The following is a 20267-nucleotide window of genomic DNA, read 5'->3' as shown; positions in this document are numbered from 1 at the left end:
CCATACATTACATCATTAGTTTTTGTTGTAGTGTTCCATGATTCATTGTTTGCATATAACACCCAGTGCTCCATTCAGTACGTGCCCTCTTTACTACCCATCACCAGGCTAACCCATCCCCCCACCCCCCCACCCCAGAACCCTCAGTTTGTTTCTCAGAGTCCATAGTAGATGTGGTGTATATCTACAATGGAATATTATGCAGCCATCAAAAAAAAAAAACCCACGAAATCTTGCCATTTGCAACAACGTGGATGGAACTAGAGGGTATTATGCTAAGCGAAATAAGTCAGAGAAAGACATGTGTCATATGATCTCACTGATATGAGGAAGTCTCATAAACTTTTACTAGGTTGAAGGGAATTTGGAGAATTGGTCAATAAATTTCTGACAATGAGAAAATAAGTCAGTATCTCGGGGTTATAGATAGTTGAAGTTAGAGGTACATGTAGACCATATGCTTCCTTAAGTGATCCTTGAAATTAAACAGTCAACTTCATCTGTAATAGGTCTCTCTCTTAGGAATGCATGTCAAGTGTTAATGTAATTATGACTGTTGAACCAAGAAATATTTTGTTCACTTTTGTTGTAGTAATACTACCCTTGGATCTACATACCAGATAAGGATAATTTGTAGAATTCTGAGTAAAAGGTTATTTCTAAGTTCTTATATTTTGCCTAGAAAGGGGAATATATACACTTTACTATTGGCCACACATGTTTTTCAACAGTTTTGGTATGAAAGCCTTTTAGACTAAGGAGCAAATTATCTTTAATACATGTTATTATGTATTCTGTGTGTAATGTATATTTTATGTTACACCAAAAAATATAATTTTTATGTGGATATTTTTCTGAAACCAGTGAAAATCTTTATGGCCCGAAGTTATTTATAAATTAACTTTTTTTTTCTTTTTTTTTTTTTAAGATTTTATTTATTTGACAGAGAGAGACACAGCGAGAGAGGGAACACAAGCAGGGGGAGTGGGAGAGGGAGAAGCAGGCTTCCCGCGGAGCAGGGAGCCCGATGTAGGGCTCCATCCCAGGACCCTGGGACCATGACCCGAGCCAAAGGCAGACGCTTAACGACTGAGCCACCCAGGCGCTCCTAAATTAACTCTTAATACATAAAAACACTGCAGAAAAAAATCTAACTTCGTCATTAATTTTAATTTATAAAATATACCACAAGCAAGTTAAATAAATTCTTGAGCTTCAGTTTCCTTATCTTGGGATAATGATAATAGTATCTGTTTTGCAGGGTTTTTGTACAGATGAGAAGCACTGAATGTAAAGTGCTTAGCACAATGATAGAATCAAATTGGCTGTTATTATTTTTACATTGTTTTGGCAGGTTTAGCAGACAGTTTTGAAATACTTAAATAGATTAAAAACTAAAATCATTTAATTTCTTTTCCATTATTGGTGATAGAGAACTCATTTATCTGTGCTAATTATTTCTTATTCTTTGCAAGAAGGAATAAAAGACTTGCTTTGATAAGTTATCGTTTCATGGGAATTATTTAATGAGATTTATTTGGGTGAAGCAAAACTATTTAGCTTTTGAATTGAATTAAAAGTTAAGACTTGTGAGAAGTCAGATGTGAATAGCCTCTTTCCTTGGGGATCTATAATTCTTAGAGAATAGGTTTGTAAGCACGATCCCTCTTTCATATATTTAAATCAACCCCCAATTTCCATATTAGCAATATAGTTTGGAAATGTATACATAACAAAATGTAGTATACTTCATTTTAGATAGTGTTGAAGTATTGTTTTATGCAAGTACTCTATATGTGCATTAGAAGTTAAGAAGTTCAGGGGCACCTGGCTGGCTCATTCAGTAGAGCATGTGACTCTTGATCTCAGGGTCATGAATTCAAGCCCCTCATTGGGCGTAGAGATTACCAAGAAAAAAAAAGAAATTAAGAAGTTCAAAATAGATACACCAACTCTGGCTTATGCCCTTATTTGTGCATTGTGGGGAATTATAATGAATGTTTGGATACATCAGTAGGTGTTTTTTTTTGCGCCATAGTCACTGGGACTTATGTCTCAATTTTCCACTTCATCTCTGAAGGTGATTTCTAATAGTATTACAGTCAGCTACATAATATACTCAAATAGTTCTTTTATGTGGGAAGATAGAATGCTAATGCTTAAAATGTTTGTGAGGAAAAAGAATGAATTCTTAGTGTAGAGAAAAGACTTTAATGTCTTGTTGCATGGGTTCGAAATTATTTAAGTAAAGAACCATTTAATAAATATTATAGGCTTTGAAGACCATACTTCCCTGTTGCAGCTACTTGATGCTGCTTGTTTCATGCAAAAACAGTCACGGACAGTATGTAAACAAATGAGCATAGGTGTGTTCTAATAAAATTTTATTTATGGGCAGAGATTTAGATTTCATGTAATTTTCATGTGTCATGAAATAATTTTTTATGTTTTGGGTTCTTTGCCCCAACATTTAAAAATTTTAAAACCATTCTTAGGTTGTAAGCTATACAAAAACAGGAAGTGGGCCAGATTTAATAGCTTTTTGTCCCTGTCCTAAAGAGTAGAAAAGGCATATTGGGAAAATTCGTTCTTATTCTCATTTTGCTGCTTTTATTTCAGAAAAATAATAAAAACTGGTAATGGGGCGCCTGGGTGGCTCAGTCGTTAAGTGTCTGCCTTCGGCTCAGGTCATGATCCCAGGGTTCTGGGATCGAGCCCCGCATCGGGCTCCCTGCTTCGCGCGAGGCCTGCTTCTCCCTCTCCACTCCCCCTGCTTGTGTTCCCTCTCTGGCTGTGTCTCTCTCTGTCAAATAAATAAATAAAATCTTTAAAAAAAAAAAAACTTGTATAAAAAAAATAAAAATAAAAACTGGTAATTATTAGAAATCCAATACAGATCTCGTTCTGAAGGAAGATTCTCAAACAAAATTACCTTTTCCCTTGTGACTGAACCAAAGTCTCCAAAGGACATATTTAATCTTTGATATTTTTATTATATTTATGTGTTATTAGTGCTTTGTCTACCTGCTTTTGTTACTGCCATATAGGAACTTTAGAATGTTATTTTCCTTTCATTTTAACTAACACTAAAATAACCGAACATGATTCCAACAATGAATAAAACTAGGCAAAGGCATATATGTATTTTTTATTTGAGTAATGAACTAAACTGTTGTGTTTTGTTTGTTTTTTTTTTTAAGATTTTATTTATGTATTAGAGAGAGTGAGTGAGCACGAGTGGGATGAAGGGCAGAGGGAGAAGCTGAGCAAGGAGCCCAATGTGGGGCTCAATCCCTGGACTCCAGCATCATGACTTGAGCCAAAGGCAGATGCTTAATTGACTGAGCCACCCAGGTGCCTCTGAACTAAACTTAAATACACAATTGTGAGATACCATTGAAGGCCCTTCCAGGAAACAATCAAGATAAATATATTCTGTCATAACACTTTTTGTTCCAATAAGAGTGATTGACACACTGTGGCTCATGGGTCATATCTGTCCTGCTACCTGTTTTTGTGTGGCCCACAAGCTAAGAATAATTTTTACAGGTGAATATTTACATCAGTTTGATGATAGTACCAGTTAAGCAAAATGTTACTCCAACAGTAAGAACTTTAGTCTTCTCATTCACTATATAACAAAAAATGGTACTCAATTATTAGTATATTTTAAATTTGTCACTAATCTTTGGAAATTTGGTTTCTCTCCTAATACCTACTGTAGTATCCTTGATTTTGTCTCTTGGTTCACAAAGCTTAACATATTTATTATCTGGGGCACCTGGGTGGCTCAGTTGGTTGAGCAACTGCCTTCAGCTCAGGTTATGATTCTGGAGTCCCGGGATCGAGTCCCACATCGGGCTCCCTGCTCAGCGGGGAGTCTGCTTCTCCCTCTGACCCTCCCCCTCTCATGCTCTCTGTCTCCCATTCTCTCTCTCAGATAAATAAATAAAGTCTTTAAAAAAAAAAAAAACATTTATTATCTAACCATTTACAGAAAAAGTTTGGTGACTCCTGCTCAGAACTGTTCTAATCATGGGTATACTCATGCCTTGATCTCTCTTACTGTCTTCCCTTTTCATGATTCAGATTCACTTGGCCTCCTGTCATTTCTGTCAGTTTAATTTATTCCCTATTTGTTTCTAAAACAGGTCAGAGTTCAGGTAAGAAATGGATTTGTGATACAAAGAGTAGAAGTAGCAAAATAAAATCTTACCCCTTTGAATTTTTGGTATGAGAGATATATTTTAGAGTAGAAGAGTCTTAAAAGGAAAAGTCTGAGATACACTTATAATATGCTGAGTCCTTGGGGCGCCTGATTGGCTCATTCAGAAGAGCATGTGACTCTTGATCTCAGGGTTGTGAGTTTGAGCCCCACCTTGTGTGTAGAGATTACTTAAAATCTTAAAAAAAAAAAAAAAATCAGCAGCAGCTCGCCTTCTAAAGGGGGATAATGATGGATAAATTTGAAAGAGAAGGCATGGTATTTGGGGCCTACATAGAGGAATCAGTGTTGAATGGGAAGTATTCATCCATATAACAATTTGTAGCTGGGGAAAACTGGTTGTTGCAGGGGTTGGGGAGTTAACAGTCTGAGTGTTTTGATTGCATTTCTTTAGTCATTGAAGTCAAAAGAGAAGATTTCCTCTAGAGGTTGGGAGAAGGGCCTTTGAAGACAGTGATTTATAGTGGGAGAAAAGACCGACTAGAAATAAATAGAAGGATTCCTGGGCAGCACTGAAGATGGAGCAAAGATGAGGGAATACCATAAATTTGTAATGGTTCTAAACAACAAGGTGATGTCACTTTTCTCTGATATAAGTGAGCAGTCCAGAGCAAAGAAGTTAGGTGATTGAAGTAGCACATTACGGGTTTTGTTGGATGGGTATAACCTGAGGAAAAGGGGCAAGAAATGTGAGAGTGGTTAAAATAATATATCATTAAACCTAAGCTGAATAGAAAAGAAAGTAAAACCTAGAGTGGTTTTACAGGAAGAATAAGAAATGAGAGTAAGGAACTCAAAGTGTACTAGCAATAATAATAAGGAAGTGAATGGTTTGAAAGGATGAGTGTAGTGATCAAGGAGGAGGAAAGTTTTACAGAAGCTTACGTTTTGAGCTGTGACCATGGTTATGAATCGCAATGGTGAAGTACAGATGGACACTGAAATTGAGAACATTGAGACCTGTGAAATTGTAGTGTTGTAGAGGGGGGTAATCACACACAGTTATCATTCTAGATATTGGCAGGTTTTAGGTGGAGAGAAGGGCTGTTAGGCAAATGCTAGAGTCTCCAATGAATATGCCAGGGTGATCAGGTCTAGTGGCATCTAAAATGAAGAGAAAGTAGTAGTAGTACTTGATGCCCTGAATCTCAGAAGATGTGAAATTTATACTAAAGGGTAGAAAGTGTAGGCGATCAGAAGTTGACAAGAATGAGAGGCATGGTAAAAGTTACTTCTCTTGGGGTTCTGAAAAAATTCTCGTGTAAGATTGCTTTGGCATGATGTAAAAACTCTTAACAAGATTTCTCAACTAGGCTGGTGATTGAAATTACTGCTTAAGATGGGAGGGGAATTTTCTGAATCGTGGAAATAGGCTTTGTTGCAAACTGCTTGGCTCTGCTTGCCTTTCCAAGTATACCACAAAAGTCAAAAGGGATTCCTAGGAATTTGAACCACTTTCCACAAACAAACAAAAACAAACTTTCTAATTCATTAACTATTAATGCCACAAAGTTACTTTAAAAAAAATTCTTGAGCCACATATTGAAAACAAGGAAAAGCTGAAGACAAAAACTCAGTTCTCCATTCATATTTGGTTTTGTGACATTTTTCGTTTGGATATGATATTAAAGAAGGGTAAGAAGCCCACAGTAAGGACTAAAAATTAATGATAATTATGCTACTTTTGCCTGAGTATTCAAATTGACCACATATAGGTATTCCAGGAATTTCATTTTTTCTATTTACTAATTTTGGGTGCTTTTACTCCTTTTGTTTTGAGCGGGTGTAGTCAATTTCTTTTAAGAGGGCAGAAAACAGTTGTGACTTTATCTTGTATTGCACGAACTTCAGTATGGTGATACATAATAGTCAAATGGATTAATTTTTAAGCCTTAGATTTTTTTACTTGCCTAATAAGCGAAAAAATGTATAGTTGTTGAATCTTTACCTTCAATATTATATTGCATAGTAGGATATGTAGTGTTGCATTTATATTAGATTTTCAGTTTTCCTTATATTTTGATACAGAAAATATCTTGCAAGCACTTTATTTACTTAGTAAAGTTATATACAAAGTATAATGTATAATGCAAAGATGTAATTACAAGGCATTGGAGTAATCTTTTTTAACCAAATAACTCACTTTGTCTTTATCTCCTCATTCCCCATACATAATGAACAATATTGGAATTGGGAAGATTATTCTGAATGAAAAAACTTGGATGAAATAATTTATATATTACCATGGTGTAATGTGCTGCTGAAGGTAGCACTATTACCGTGCTGCTTTTTGTGGGGAACTGCACAAAATCACAGACCTCTTAGAGTTGCAATTGTTAGATTCTTTTCAGGAACCCCTCTGGTAACAAGACAAATTAGCTTTCGGAAAGAAAAGATATGTGATTAATATTGTAAAGAAATATTAGAATTACAGCCTAGTTGTTAATGTAGCATTTAATGCTGCTGGCATTGACTTATCTTAATGTTTATAACTCAAAATTATGAGAAAGTAATGGTTTTTCATAATTACAGTAAAATATAATAGGTTTTTTTGTTTTTTGTTTGTTTTTCTCTAGTTATGTTCATATCAGATAATGAAAGTTTTAATCCTTCACTGTGGGAGGAACAGAGGAAACAGCGGGCTCAAGTAGCATTTGATTGTGATGAAGACAAAGATGAAAGGGAGGCACCTCCCAGGGTGAGTCCTGTTCTTCCTTCAGGTTTGAAACAGGTCCACTGATATTTATTTGGTGCTATTTACCTTACTGTGCCATTTTGGGAGATACAGAGAAATACTGGTTTCATCCCTTGCCCTCAAGGCACTTGAAGGGTTTTATTGATCCTATACATATGTCATGTGAAAGAATTTGAGAACAGTTTAAAACTATGTGATTATAAGCCAAATTTCATAATATAAAAATAAAGAGAAAAACACATGATTGTTTTTCCTCTTCCCTTTCTTTAATGACTTATTATTTAGATTCTAGGGATCAAGAACTCTCGTTATGAACATGTTATGATCTGTGTTGCAGTGACAGAAGTAGTAATAATTCATTTCCAAATTACTCGTGGATGTAATTATTTTTCCCTTATATGAACTATATATAAACCTTATATAAAACTCTGGGATTCAGAAATCCCAGAAAATGACAATTAGACTGACTTTGGAAGTATTTTGTTCCTGGCATATAAGACAGGATATAAATGTAGGAATTTTATATGTGTCTGGGTAAATATCTAGCTGGAAAACAACTGTTTGGAAGCCAAGTGATAGTGTTGGCAATATCCATACCGTAAATCTTAAAATGGAATACATACAAGTCTGCTAAAAAAAAAAGCATTCAAAACATTAGTTAAATCTGTGACTGTGAAGTCTTTCACTGTTGATAAAACCATACTTTTCTTGTGTCTGAAATGCTTTCAGTGGCCTATCATCTGTTTAAAGTTACCCCCAGGAGCCAGATAACCAATGTAATTAAGATGGATTATAGATTAAATTTTGAGGTTGATGTTAGCAATACTTATCCGTATTTCAAATTTTACTTATTTTATTTCTCTAGGAGGGAAATTTAAAGAGATATCCAACACCATACCCAGATGAGCTTAAGAATATGGTCAAAACTGTTCAAACCATTGTACATAGATTAAAAGATGAAGAGACTTGTGAAGATTCTGGAAAAGATCTGAAACCACATGAAGATCAGCAAGTTGTAAATAATGATGTAGGTGTGAAGGTTAGAAAACTCAGATTTAAAAGAATTGACCAAAACTTTTTTCAAGCTTTTTAAAACTTTAAAATAATAATTGATATAATGGTCCTTTTTGTATGCATGATAATGTCTTTCCAAATTTAGGGTGTTGTTCTCAGCCACCTGAAGTAAAAGCTGGAATAATCAGCAAACTCTAATTGCTATTATTACACTTCAGTATGGTTACAGACTTTCCATGTTGGCAGGATAGCATCAGCATAGGTTTTAAAAAATCTTGCCTGAACCAAGAATAAGATAAGGAATGTCAGAAAATTCATTGTTACGGAAATACTTTTTTTCTCATGATAACATTGATCCACTCTACCCAATTCTAATTTTAAATGTAATTGCTATGACAGACTATTTCCTTGGGATATTTCAGAAATAGACTATTTCCTTGGGCTATTTCAGATCCTTAAAGTGTGTGTTCCTTTAATGGACTTTTTTTTCTCCCTACTATATTACAGAAACAGAAGTTTTCTCATGTCACTAGAGTTACTATACATTCCCCAATCAGCAGAAAACAGTTTGAGCATGCTGAGCTAAGTGACTCACTCATGAATGCCAGCTTTGCAGCTTAAGAGGTGAAATGTAGCCTCAGCTGAATTATAAAGCTTAATGTGGTTCATGAACCTTTGGGGGCGTCCTCCCCAAATGAGCATATGTGGCCTAAATATATATATAATATATATATTTTATATGTGGGGGCCTCCTGCTCCCCAAATGAGCATATATGGCCTAATATATATTTCTACACCAATGTGGGGCTTGAACTCATGATCCTGAGATCAAGAGTCGCACACTCTTCCTACTGAGCCAACCAGGCACCCCTACTTTTAAATTCTAATCTGAACTATAGTACAAAAATAGATACAGAGCTTTAAGGAATATGAATTCTTTCTTTTCTTTTACATAGACTTCAGAAAGTACCATTCCAATAAGAATCAAAGCTGATGAAAGAGAAAAGTATATGATAGGAAACTCTTCACAGAAGACCAGTGAATCTGAAGCTGAGATGAGTCCTGGGAGTCTACCAGTGACTACAAATATGAAAGCCTCTGAGAACTTGAAGCATATTGTTAATCACGACGATGTTTTTGAGGTACTGCTTTGTGATTATTCTCTGGAACAGTTCTAACAACTTTTAAGAATTTAGTATTTCATTGTTGCTGACTAAAGATAAAAAACTGATATCAAAAGCAGAAAGTATGCTAACTCATTTCAGAAATTTCAGGGTATTTGCTGTAGTATCACTCATTTATCACTTTGAACTTATACCTGTATTGCACTCAAATATTTACTGTGTAAATTAGATTGTGGTGGTTCTATTCTGATTCTTTAAAATACATCATCTCAGTTGTTTAACAATGGAAAGGTTGCCATAGGTATATTTAAATTATTTCACTTATTTAAGCATTTATCATTGATTATGAAGTGTTTTTTTTTTTCTTGAATGTCTGACACTTTTTTTTTTTTAATTTCACTATAGTTAGCATACAGTGTCATGTTAGTTTCAGGTGTACAACATAGGGATTCAGCAATTCTGTACATTACTCAGTACTCATCAAGAGCACTCTTAATCCCATCACCTATTTTACCCATCCTCCCACTCTCCTCCCACCGTCCTCCCCTCTGGTAACCATCACTTTGTTTTCTATAGTTGAAAGTCTGATTCTTAGTTTGTCTCTTTCTTTCTTTGTTCATTTGTTTTGTTTCTTGAATTCCACATATGAGTGAAATCATATGGTATTTGTCTTTTTCTGACTGACTCTTCGCTTAGCATTATACTCTCTAGAGCCATCCATGTTGTTGCAAATGGCAAGAAACCTTGTGGCTTGTGAATGTACTTTAAGTGGATCACATCATTCAATACACTTGGTATATACATTGGACCTAATATAACATAGTCTGTGAAAAGGTTATTAGGTTTGTCTCAGTGAACTTAATACTTTATTTTGTATGATTTCTTTGTGAAAGGCACTGTGTTTGGAGCTATGGTGGCAGAATAGATATATGGGTATATAGATATAATCAAGGTTAGACAGTGCTGAGTATATAAGAAAAGTACTAAGTGATAAAAATATTAAGTGCTACATAAATTTAGAAAAGAGATACTTTCTGACTAGAACAACCAAGGATGCTTTAGGGTGAAGGAGCTATTTAACTTGTACATAGGAATATTTCATCTAGCAGAAATATGAAAAATAGGGGAACTAAATAAAATATGGAAGGAATAATGATAGCAAAAGAGTGGTGCTTGAGAAATGTAGAAAAGAGCATGTTCCATCTCCCTGAGTGTATCAGGGGTGGTAGAATGAAACCGAATTAATAGAGTAGTTTGGCTCCTGATGGTGACGCTTCCAGAAAGCAATGCTAAAAAGTTTGGATTTAGTGTTCTGTAGTCTTTAAGGAGCCACTGAAGGCCTTTTAGCAGAGCAGTACTTGTGATAGAGCTATGTATCGGGGTTATCTGGCAACAGCTACTGAATTTTCCCGAATTTGAGGGCTTTTTGAATAATAATACTAGAAAATGTGGACTGGAACTTTGTTTTAAGAATATAAGAGATTTAGTATGTAAATATCCCTGACTATAAGGAGTGGAGAAGAGGGAATAGTCACATAACTGTGCTTGAATAGGATGGTGATGCCATTAACTGCACTTGGGTGTTAAGAGAACAAGCAGCCTCTGAAGGACTAGTTTGTTGTTGAGTATGTGGAATTTGAACACTTAACAGGACCATCCGTTAGACATAAGACATATTCAGTAGGTCATTGGAAATGTGTATCTTTAGCTCAGAAGAGAAATGAAAGCTAGATTATAAATTGAAGAATTATCTACATTAAACTTGAAGAAAATGCAATGCAAAGGGAAACAGTGAGGAAGGACAAAATAAGAGCTAACTGCAGGAACATTAGTTGACTTGAGCACAGGAGACAGAAAGGTGGGAGGAAATGTAGGAGCCCGTAGCTCCCCGATGCCAGGTGTAGTATAGGAGGAAGTCTGCTCAGCACTTGAAAGTACTGCATGTATCACAATTAGGACAGAACATTTGCCCTTCCTTTTCCTGTTCTCTCATTCTTTGCGCATTCATTCTGTCATTAGGTCCTGTTCATTCCAAAATTTCTGTCAGATTCTTTTTTTCTTTATCAGCCATCACTGCCATTGCCTAAGGATAAATGGTTTTTTTTCTTTAGGACTGTTAGGATAGCCAGATCCCCTTTCTGCTGGTCTCTTTCTCTTCCTGTACATTCTTAATATCAGAGTTACCATTTTGAGAGAGAATCTGATGTGAGTTCCTGGCTTGGCAACTTCCAATAGTGACCAACACATACTTGAGTCCATACTCAGAGCATAACCTTTCCCTCTTCAATCCAGTCTAACTTTTCTGTCTCCTGCCAGTTCTCTGAGCTCCAGCTCCATGGAGTTGATATGCTCTGCATACTTTCTCTTATTTCCATACTTTCATCTGTGCAGAATGTCATTCCTCTCTTAACCGCACCCCTCACTTCTCTTCCTTCCCTCCTTACTTTCTCTTCCTATTCTAATTAGAAGTGTCTTTCCATTGTAGTACAGTCCTGAACAGTGGCCCGTATCTGGCCCACTGCCTGTCATTATATGACTTGCAAGCTAAGAACAGCTTTTACATTATTAAATATTGAATACAAATCAAAGGAAGAAGACTGTTTCATGACATGCGAACAATTAGATGAAATTCAGTTTTCCTGGCACACAGCCACAGGCGTTTTTTCACATGTTGTCTGTGGCTACTTGTGTGCCACAATGGCCGAGTTGGGTAGTTGAAACAGACTGAAGGCCCTTCTTACTGAAATAGTTTTCTGACCCTGGTCCATATCTGTATTATGTCACTTAGGAGTTACTGGAAGTCAGTACTTCTAACAGAACAATGTTTAAGACTTTTTATTTATTTTCATCATATTATTTACTTATTTTCATCATTAGGAATAATAATTTAACCTGCAAAAGCTCTGTTTTTTATATACAATATTTGCAGTGTTAAAATAGTTCTATAAATAGTTGTTTGCTACCAGGTCCTTTTGTTCACTACCCCCTTTCACTTAATAGCTCTCAGTGGCAGATAATCTGGGACTTTTGTCAAATATTAGAGAAAAATTCATGAAGAATAATAAAAAATTCTGTCTTCAAATTGGTCAAAAATTGCCATTAACTCATTTTAATGGAAGAACACCTCAGTCCTGACTCCTTGCAACTTGATAACCTTGGAGGGAATAAATATGAGAATTAGGAAGAGATTTTTGGTTGGAACACCTCTAAACTAAGTTTTTCAAAGACAGAGATTGTGTTTTATTCATTTTTGTTTCTCTAGCACTTGGCATAGTACCAGGCACATATTAATCATTAATACACTTGAATGAAGGCCCACCATGGAATATTATCCCATAGCCACTTTGACATATTGTTAATAATTGCCATAGTTTTATTGCCGTATCTTGAAAAACTTAAATCATATACTAGTTTTAGTTACTATTACCATAAAAAGGTTTTACATCCATGTTCTAAATATTCTTTCTCTTTGAAGTTCTTATGACTTAATATCTATTCATTTAAAGAAACCAAAATTTATTTAAATACTTTCTTTTTTCTTTAAATTAGGAATCTGAAGAACTTTCTTCTGATGAAGAGATGAAAATGGCAGAGATGCGACCACCATTAATTGAAAGCTCTATTAACCAGCCGAAAGTGGTAGCTCTTAGTAATAACAAAAAAGGTTAGATGTTGAAAGCATTAGGAATAGAAATGGGCTGAATTTATCAAATTCATAAATTTTTTTGAAATAAATTTCATTAAATGTGATTATGTTATTTAAAACACTCTTTCGAAACAATTTTTAAAATATGCCTTTCTAAAAGGTCTATTCCTTAACCCTCTTGTTTTTAAAGAAGAATCTTATTATGTATTTTCTCTTCCCTCATGCAAGGTTATGTGTAAGGGCGTGGGCTTCATAGGCAGACAAGCCTGCATTGTGATTCTGTTTCTGCTGCTTATTTGCTGGGTAATCCTTAAGCTACTTAATTTTATGCATATGAACTTAACCTAACTTGACATACATTGAGGCTAATGAAGGAATTTGTGAGTATCAAATGTGCTAGATTATTCAATGTACTCAGATCTAGCTTGTTATTTTGTCTGTCCTGGAACTCTTTTTTTTTTTTTAAAGATTTTATTTATTTATTTGAGAGAGAGAGAGAGACAGAGAAACAGCATGAGAGGGGATAGGGTCAGAGGGAGAAGCAGGCTCCCCGCTGAGCCGGGAGCCCGACGCGGGACTCGATCCCAGGACTCCGGGATCATGACCTGAGCCGAAGGCAGTCGCTTAACCAACTGAGCCACCCAGGCGCCCTGTCCTGGAACTCTTTTTAAACCATCCTCACACCCCAGCCATTTTTTTTCATGTAATAGAATCTCAGACTCTTCTTAGAAATGAAAGGGAACTTGAAGGATATCTATCCCTTCTTTTCATCCTTCCCTCACTCCTCCCCCCTAGTGCTTGAACGTGTCTATATTATCTCTACCAAATATCCATCCAGTCTTTGCCTTTATGGCATTAATGAAACTTATGTCAAGGTGGCTCTTAGATAGTTTGGATTTCATAATAATAGTGGTAGTGATATTTGTTTGTGTACTTACTAGTTGCTGCTTATCATGCTAAATATTTTACATGTTACTATTTGTCACAAGGAGGTGGAAGAAGAGGAGGAATAATATCTAGGAAAGAACTTACCTACCATCTTTCTTAACAGTATTTTAAAAATTAAGACTCCAGCACCCAAATACCTTAAAGTTGAATATAGAAAGCCCCATGTACTATTATTGTCAACAATCCAGACTACTTGAACTGTGCTCCTAAGATATTTGGAACAGAAAAAATATCTTTAATGCATATAATCTCCTGTGACTGTGTCTATATATATATACTGTTTCTATGATTTGGGTAGAATTGCATTAAATACAGTCTTCAGGGTTGTAAAGATATTAAGTTATTATCTTTTTTCATTTTGTTTTTAAGTAAGCTCTTTGCCCAGCTTGGGGCTTGAACTCATGATCCTGAGATCAAGAGTTACATGCCCCACCGACTGAGCTAGCCAGGTGCCCCAAGTTGTTATTGTTTTATCATTACGTTTTTAAAAAATAATACTTTTTAATAGTACCACCTATAATGGAATATGAATATTGTCTATTTCTGTTTATATAAAAAACAAAAGCCGTCTCCTATATTAATCTTTTTTTTTTTTAAAGATTTTATTTATTTATTTGACAGAGACACAGTGAGAGAGGAAACACAAGTAGGGGGAGTGGGAGAGGGAGAAGCAGGCTTCCCGCGGAGCAGGGAGCCTGATGCGGGGCTGGATCCCAGGACCCTGGGATCAAGACCTGAGCCTAAGGCAGACGCTTAACGACTGAGCCAGCCAGGCGCCCCTATTGATCATTTTTCATATGCAATTCTTTGAAATGGTTTAAAAATAGCAACAGAGAGCTCACCTTCTGAAACTTCTTGATTTGTTTTTTTTAATTGACAGTATTGCTCATTTTTATTTTCAGAATAGATGAAAACAACTCCATACTTGTATGAAATAATTTCTTCCCCAGATAAATGTACAAATCTAGGCTGTGAACTGTACTGTTTATTCTTTATTATTATGACTTTTTAAAGTCATGAATGAAGGGGCACCTGGCTGGCCCAATTGTTAGAGCATGCGACTCTTGATCTTTTTGTTGTGAGTTCAAGCCCTACGTTGGGTGTAGAGCCTACTGAAAAAAATATTGTGAATGAGTGGAAGAGCCATATTCACTAAAACTAATTGATGGCCTTAGAAAAACACTGTATAATATAATCTTGTCAGTAGTTAAAACTAAATCAAATTCTGGATAATCTTAACATAGATCATATTTGTCAAAAAACTTAAAGGTATCACAAGTTTTAAATTATTTAATCTTTGTGTGTATTAAGACTGCATTTTCAGAAGTGCCTTTGTTTATCTTCTAATCCATAGAATTCTTTATATATTGAACCTGGACAACATAAATGTCATTTGTCATCAGTGCAAAGTATTAAACGCAAATCTTTAGTGACTTTATCAACAGCTTAAGTTTTTTTTGTTTCAGATGATACAAAGGATACAGATTCTTTATCAGATGAAGTTACACACAATAGCAATCAGAATAACAGCAACTGTTCTTCTCCATCTCGGATGTCTGATTCAGTTTCTCTTAATACAGATAGTAGTCAAGATACCTCACTCTGCTCTCCAATGAAACAAACTCATATTGGTATTAATTCCAAAATCAGGTTTGTGAACATCTTAACAGAATAATTTATTTGTACAATAGAGATAATAAGGCAAATAAATATGTATGACTAAAACAAAGCAGATTTCACAAATTAATATAGAAGTAGTTCAGGTAGTATGTGATTTCTTCCCCATTTTATTACTACTTATTTAGGTTTGCTACATTTGCATTTGTATTAGTTTTTTTAAGTGGGAAAGAAAAGGAGCATCTGGGTGGCTCAATCGGAAGAGCATGTGACTCTTGATTTCAAGGTTGTGGGTTTGAGCCTCACATGGGGTTAGAGATCACTAAAAAAAAATTACTAAAAAACTAGAAAACTAAAAAAAATTAGGAAAGAAAGGATTTAAAATATTCTAATTCTCTTCATTAAAAAGTTGGACATTGTAACAGTATTTTTAGATATTACAACATAAACAGCTTGTTTGGAGTAATTCAAGTTGAAATGGGTGTTTTTTAGATACTAATGATTGGAGGGTGCCATTAAAGGGCATTCAGTACTTTTAACTACTTCTGTATCTTTGAATTAGACTTAAATTTGTAGGTCAGACTCTAAACAAGACTTAATTCCTACAGGCTAAAATTAGCTGAAGTTTAAAAGAACTTAAAACAACTGTTATTTGGGCTTTCAAAATACTTGGCTATCAAAATAAGATGTGTTGTTTTACCTTCATGTTATTGTATCAGCTAGGTGCTTATTAGATTTGGGTTACTCCTGAACCCAAAGCTTACTGTACAGATATTGTTGACTACTTTTTAGAGTAAAATGGTTCTTAAATTCCAGGCACAGTTAAGTCAAATTTTGTTTGTATTGATTTATATTGTTGTAAAAGGAAGATGAATTTTATGTCGCAAAATGAGTTTAGCTATTATGTACTTGTAATTATGATTAATTATTTATATCTGTTCTTTGAAATTGAGGCTAAGACCTAGTGTGGTAATATAATAATTTTTATAACCCCTTAGATGTTAAGATTATGATTAATTTCTTGAATAATAAAATGTTACTGATATTTTGTTGAGGAGTTTAGTATTTTATAAATCATGTTTTTTGTGTAATGAAATAAAGGCTATCAAAGGGATATTGCACACCTTTGTTGTATTTCTTTTTTTTTAAAGATTTTATTTATTTATTTGACAAAGAGAACACAAGTAGGCAGAGCAGTAGGCAGAGGGAGAGGGAGAAGCAGACTCCCCCCTGAGCAGGGAGCCCGATGCGGGGCTCGATCCCAGGACCCTGGGATCATGCCCTGAGCCGAAGGCAGCCGCTTAACTGACTGAGCCACCCAGGTGCCCCCCTTTGTTGTATTTCTAATAATGAATGTAGTCTGTTACCTAATGGGAAGATCAATACTAAGGAATATTTGTTAAACATACTTGAATATTTTACAAAAGGGCACAAATATGTTTTCATGTTTGTGTGAAATATAAGTAGGTTTATTTCTTTGCACCAAGCAGAAGTAAAATGTTTTCTGTAATTTTGAAATAGCACATTTATAAATATTTGCCAAATACAATGGAATAACTTAGAAGAGTGATTAAATTTAGTTTTGCTTTTGATCTTCAGATTTTTTTCAGTGCTGCAGTTTATTTTATTTTTTAAATCACCATATGATAAAATTGACTTTGTTGAGTTCTAGTTTTTTTTTTAGTATACCTACTTTCTTTACATTTTTTGTAGACCTTTGAGTAATTGTTTAATTCTTAGCTTTTTACAATTTCTTTACTTACATATTTGAATCTAATAATAACTACTTAGTTAATATGACTGACTTTAAATAATGTAAGGTTTCAGAATTATTTGTAAAAATGTTCTGTGCTCTTTGCTCAACTATTTAAGTTACTGGCTTTCCATGTGTCTCTCCATCTTTCAATCATTTCATCTTTTAGCACATTCATGAAAAGGTGCTTAAAAAAGTCCATTTTTCTTCACTATTTACCTCTGTTAAACTATATTCTGACAAAGTGATTGGTAATATTGATGAAAATTAACCTTGATTATCTATGAATTTTAATTAATGTTTTATTTGTCTTCATTTAATATAAATATATTATTTATTACAGTAATATTTTAATATTACTCCTTGCTAATAAATGACTTTCATCTTTGACTCCCATCAGCTCTTTTAACTTTGTGTACCTACACATTAACCAGTTAGTTATTAATGTTTCTTATTACTAAGAAACTGAACTTTATGATGTTTATGATAAAATTATCTTTGTTTTAGGCAAGAAGATGAAAATTTTAATAGTCTTTTACCAAATGGAGATATTTTAAATCATTCAATGGAAGAAAAATTCCAGGTTCATGATGAAAAAGATTTTAACTTACCTGAATATGATTTGAATATTGAAGAGCAGTTGGTTCTTATTGAGAAAGGTGTTGACTCAACAGCCACATCTGATGAATCTCACAAATTAGACCATATCAATATGAATCTTAATAAACTTGTAACTAATGATACATTTCAACCAGAGATAGTGGAAAGATCAAAGACACAGGATATAGTGCTTGGAATGGACTTTTTAAGCATTAATGCTAAAGGAGAAGCTGAGCCCTTGGAAAATGGAAATAAGTATCCTAATCTAGAATGTGTAGATAAGGTAAATGGACATTCTGAGGAAACTCCACAGTCTCCTGGGAGGACTGAACCACATGACACTGATTCTTCTGTTGATATGGGTATTTCCAAAAGCACAGAAGATCTCTCTCCTCAGAGAAGTGGGCCAATTGGATCTGTTGTGAAATCTCATAGTATAACTAATATGGAGACTGGAGGGTTAAAAATCTATGACATTCTTAGTGATAATGGACCACAGCAGCCAAATGCAACAATTAAAGTAACATCTACTGTTGATGGAAAAAATATTGTCAGGAGCAAGTCTGCTACACTTTTGTATGATCAACCATTGCAAGTATTTACTGGTTCTTCTTCATCTTCTGATTTAATATCAGGTACAAAGGCAGTTTTCAAGTTTGATTCAAATCATAATCCTGAAGAGCCAAATATAATAAGAGGCCCTACAGTAAGTGGCCCCCAATCTACGCCTCAGATATATGGTCCTCCACAATATAACATCCAGTACAGTAGCAGTGCTGCCGTCAAGGACACTCTGTGGCATGCCAAACAGAATCCCCAAATAGATCATGTCGGTTTTCCTCCTCAGCGGCTTCCTAGATCCGAGAGCACAGAAAGTCACAGTTATGCGAAACATTCTGCCAATATGAATTTCTCTAACCATAACAATGTTCGAGCTAATACTGGATACCATTTACATCAGAGACCTGGCCCAGGAAGACATGGGGAAATGTGGGCCATCTCACCAAATGACCGACTCATTCCTGGAGCAACTCGAACTACGATTCAGCGACAAAGTAGTGTGTCCTCTACAGCTTCGGTAAATCTTGGTGAATCAGGTCCCACGAGGCGGGCCCAGATTCCTGAAGGAGATTATTTATCCTACAGAGAGTTACATTCAGTGGGAAGAACTCCATTGATGTCAGGATCACAGAGACCTCTTTCTGCACGAACATACAGCATCGATGGTCCAAATGCATCAAGGCCTCAGAGTGCCCGACCCTCCATTAGTGAAATACCAGAGAGAACTATGTCTGTTAGTGATTTTAATTATTCACGGACTAGTCCTTCAAAGAGACCAAATGCAAGGGTTGGTTCTGAGCATTCTTTATTAGATCCTCCAGGAAAAAGTAAAGTTCCTCATGATTGGCGAGAACAAGTACTACGACACATTGAGGCCAAAAAGTTAGAAAAGGTAATTAAATATGAATTTTTCATTTTCCTGTCTGTGAATTTATTTTTCTTAAAAATATTTGGTATTCTTTGTTTCTTAAACAAGGTGAAACAAGATACTCTGAATTACTGAATATATACTTAAATTTGAGGAGTTTTTTCTTGGTACTTAACAACAGAGTTCAAGTTTAGACTTAGCCAGACTCAAAACAACTGAGATTGTAGGATATGCTTCTTTTCTGTCTCTTACTCCCCAGTGTTTTCTAATGAGGTGAAGTTCGTTTCATATGTTTATGTGTATATCTTTTTTTAGATTGTGCTGTACATACTGTAAATAATACATGCATAAACATGTGTACCTCTGTTTAGCATTTTCTGACCTCCTGCTCTCATCTAATAATTAATTGGTTATGTAAGTATGTGTACAGAAATAGCAGTTTTACTATATAATTAGCAGAATAACAAGAAATATATCATAAATGTAAATATTTTATCTAAGATTTTTTTCCCAGTTATAAGACTGGGAAATGTTATAAGACTAACACTGTCACTGACACAGATGGCTTCTGGCATGGCATTTACTCTTGACCTTTCTGAACTGCATTTCTGACCTACCTGAACTCAGGTGTTTGTGGCTCTAATGAAGTTTGGAAATCATTGGTAAAACAACTTAAGATCATGTTCAGTTTATAACTTAATGTGTAAAGGTCAGTTTTTTGAAAGGAGTTAAAATTTTAAAAAATTTATCATGTACAACTGATAAATTAGTGTCTCGGTTCTGTGGCTCAAGTGTGTAAAGCACGTTCTTTTAAGATTTAGCTTCCTGCCTCTCAGTGGGTTTTACCCAAGAATTTTCTTATCTTTGTTCATTAAATATATATTTTTAAAAACAGCTAAATGTATACAACCTCAATTAGTCATTTAAAATATTTCCTTAGGTCCGATTTTTCAAAAATGAATGCCTAAAATATGATTGGTACCATATATCAATTCACATTGAACCTCTGCCTATAATTGTTAGCTCTTTTGAATACTATCACCTTTAAATAGCTGAGCATCTAATGGCCTTAGGCAACCTCATTCTCATCCAGATAGTCCATCCATGGACTATCATCCATAGTCTCAGCTGTAGCTATACGTATTGTTGAGGCTCTTTGAGCTTGTGTGCTTTTTCTAAGGAACTTGGAAATTTCTTTCTTTTTTTTTTTTTTTTT

The 20267-nt window shown here is 34.9% G+C and overlaps 1 protein-coding gene across 14 annotated transcripts in view; it reads left to right on the top strand.

Annotated features, from left to right (window-relative positions):
* ERBIN (erbb2 interacting protein) overlaps positions 1–20267 on the top strand; it is a 127593-nt gene that overhangs the window by 94538 nt on the left and 12788 nt on the right. For 12 of the 14 annotated variants that reach the window (XM_081825676.1, XM_081825672.1, XM_081825675.1 and 9 more), the window contains 6 exons: positions 6802–6923; positions 7786–7959; positions 8891–9076; positions 12608–12722; positions 15119–15302; positions 17530–19075. In XM_081825676.1, the coding sequence (XP_081681802.1) occupies positions 6802–6923; positions 7786–7959; positions 8891–9076; positions 12608–12722; positions 15119–15302; positions 17530–19075 (2327 nt within the window). The remainder of the gene's footprint in view (positions 1–6801; positions 6924–7785; positions 7960–8890; positions 9077–12607; positions 12723–15118; positions 15303–17529; positions 19076–20267) is intronic. The other 2 variants (XM_081825671.1, XM_081825680.1) reach the window with 1 other exon arrangement.

This window comes from Leptonychotes weddellii, chromosome 7, assembly GCF_054177405.1.
Source record: "Leptonychotes weddellii isolate Sample4059 chromosome 7, ASM5417740v2, whole genome shotgun sequence".
NCBI classification, from domain to species: Eukaryota; Metazoa; Chordata; class Mammalia; order Carnivora; family Phocidae; genus Leptonychotes; species Leptonychotes weddellii.
The sequence above is the reverse complement of the archived record's forward strand: the minus strand, read 5'-3'. Positions and strand labels throughout refer to the sequence as shown.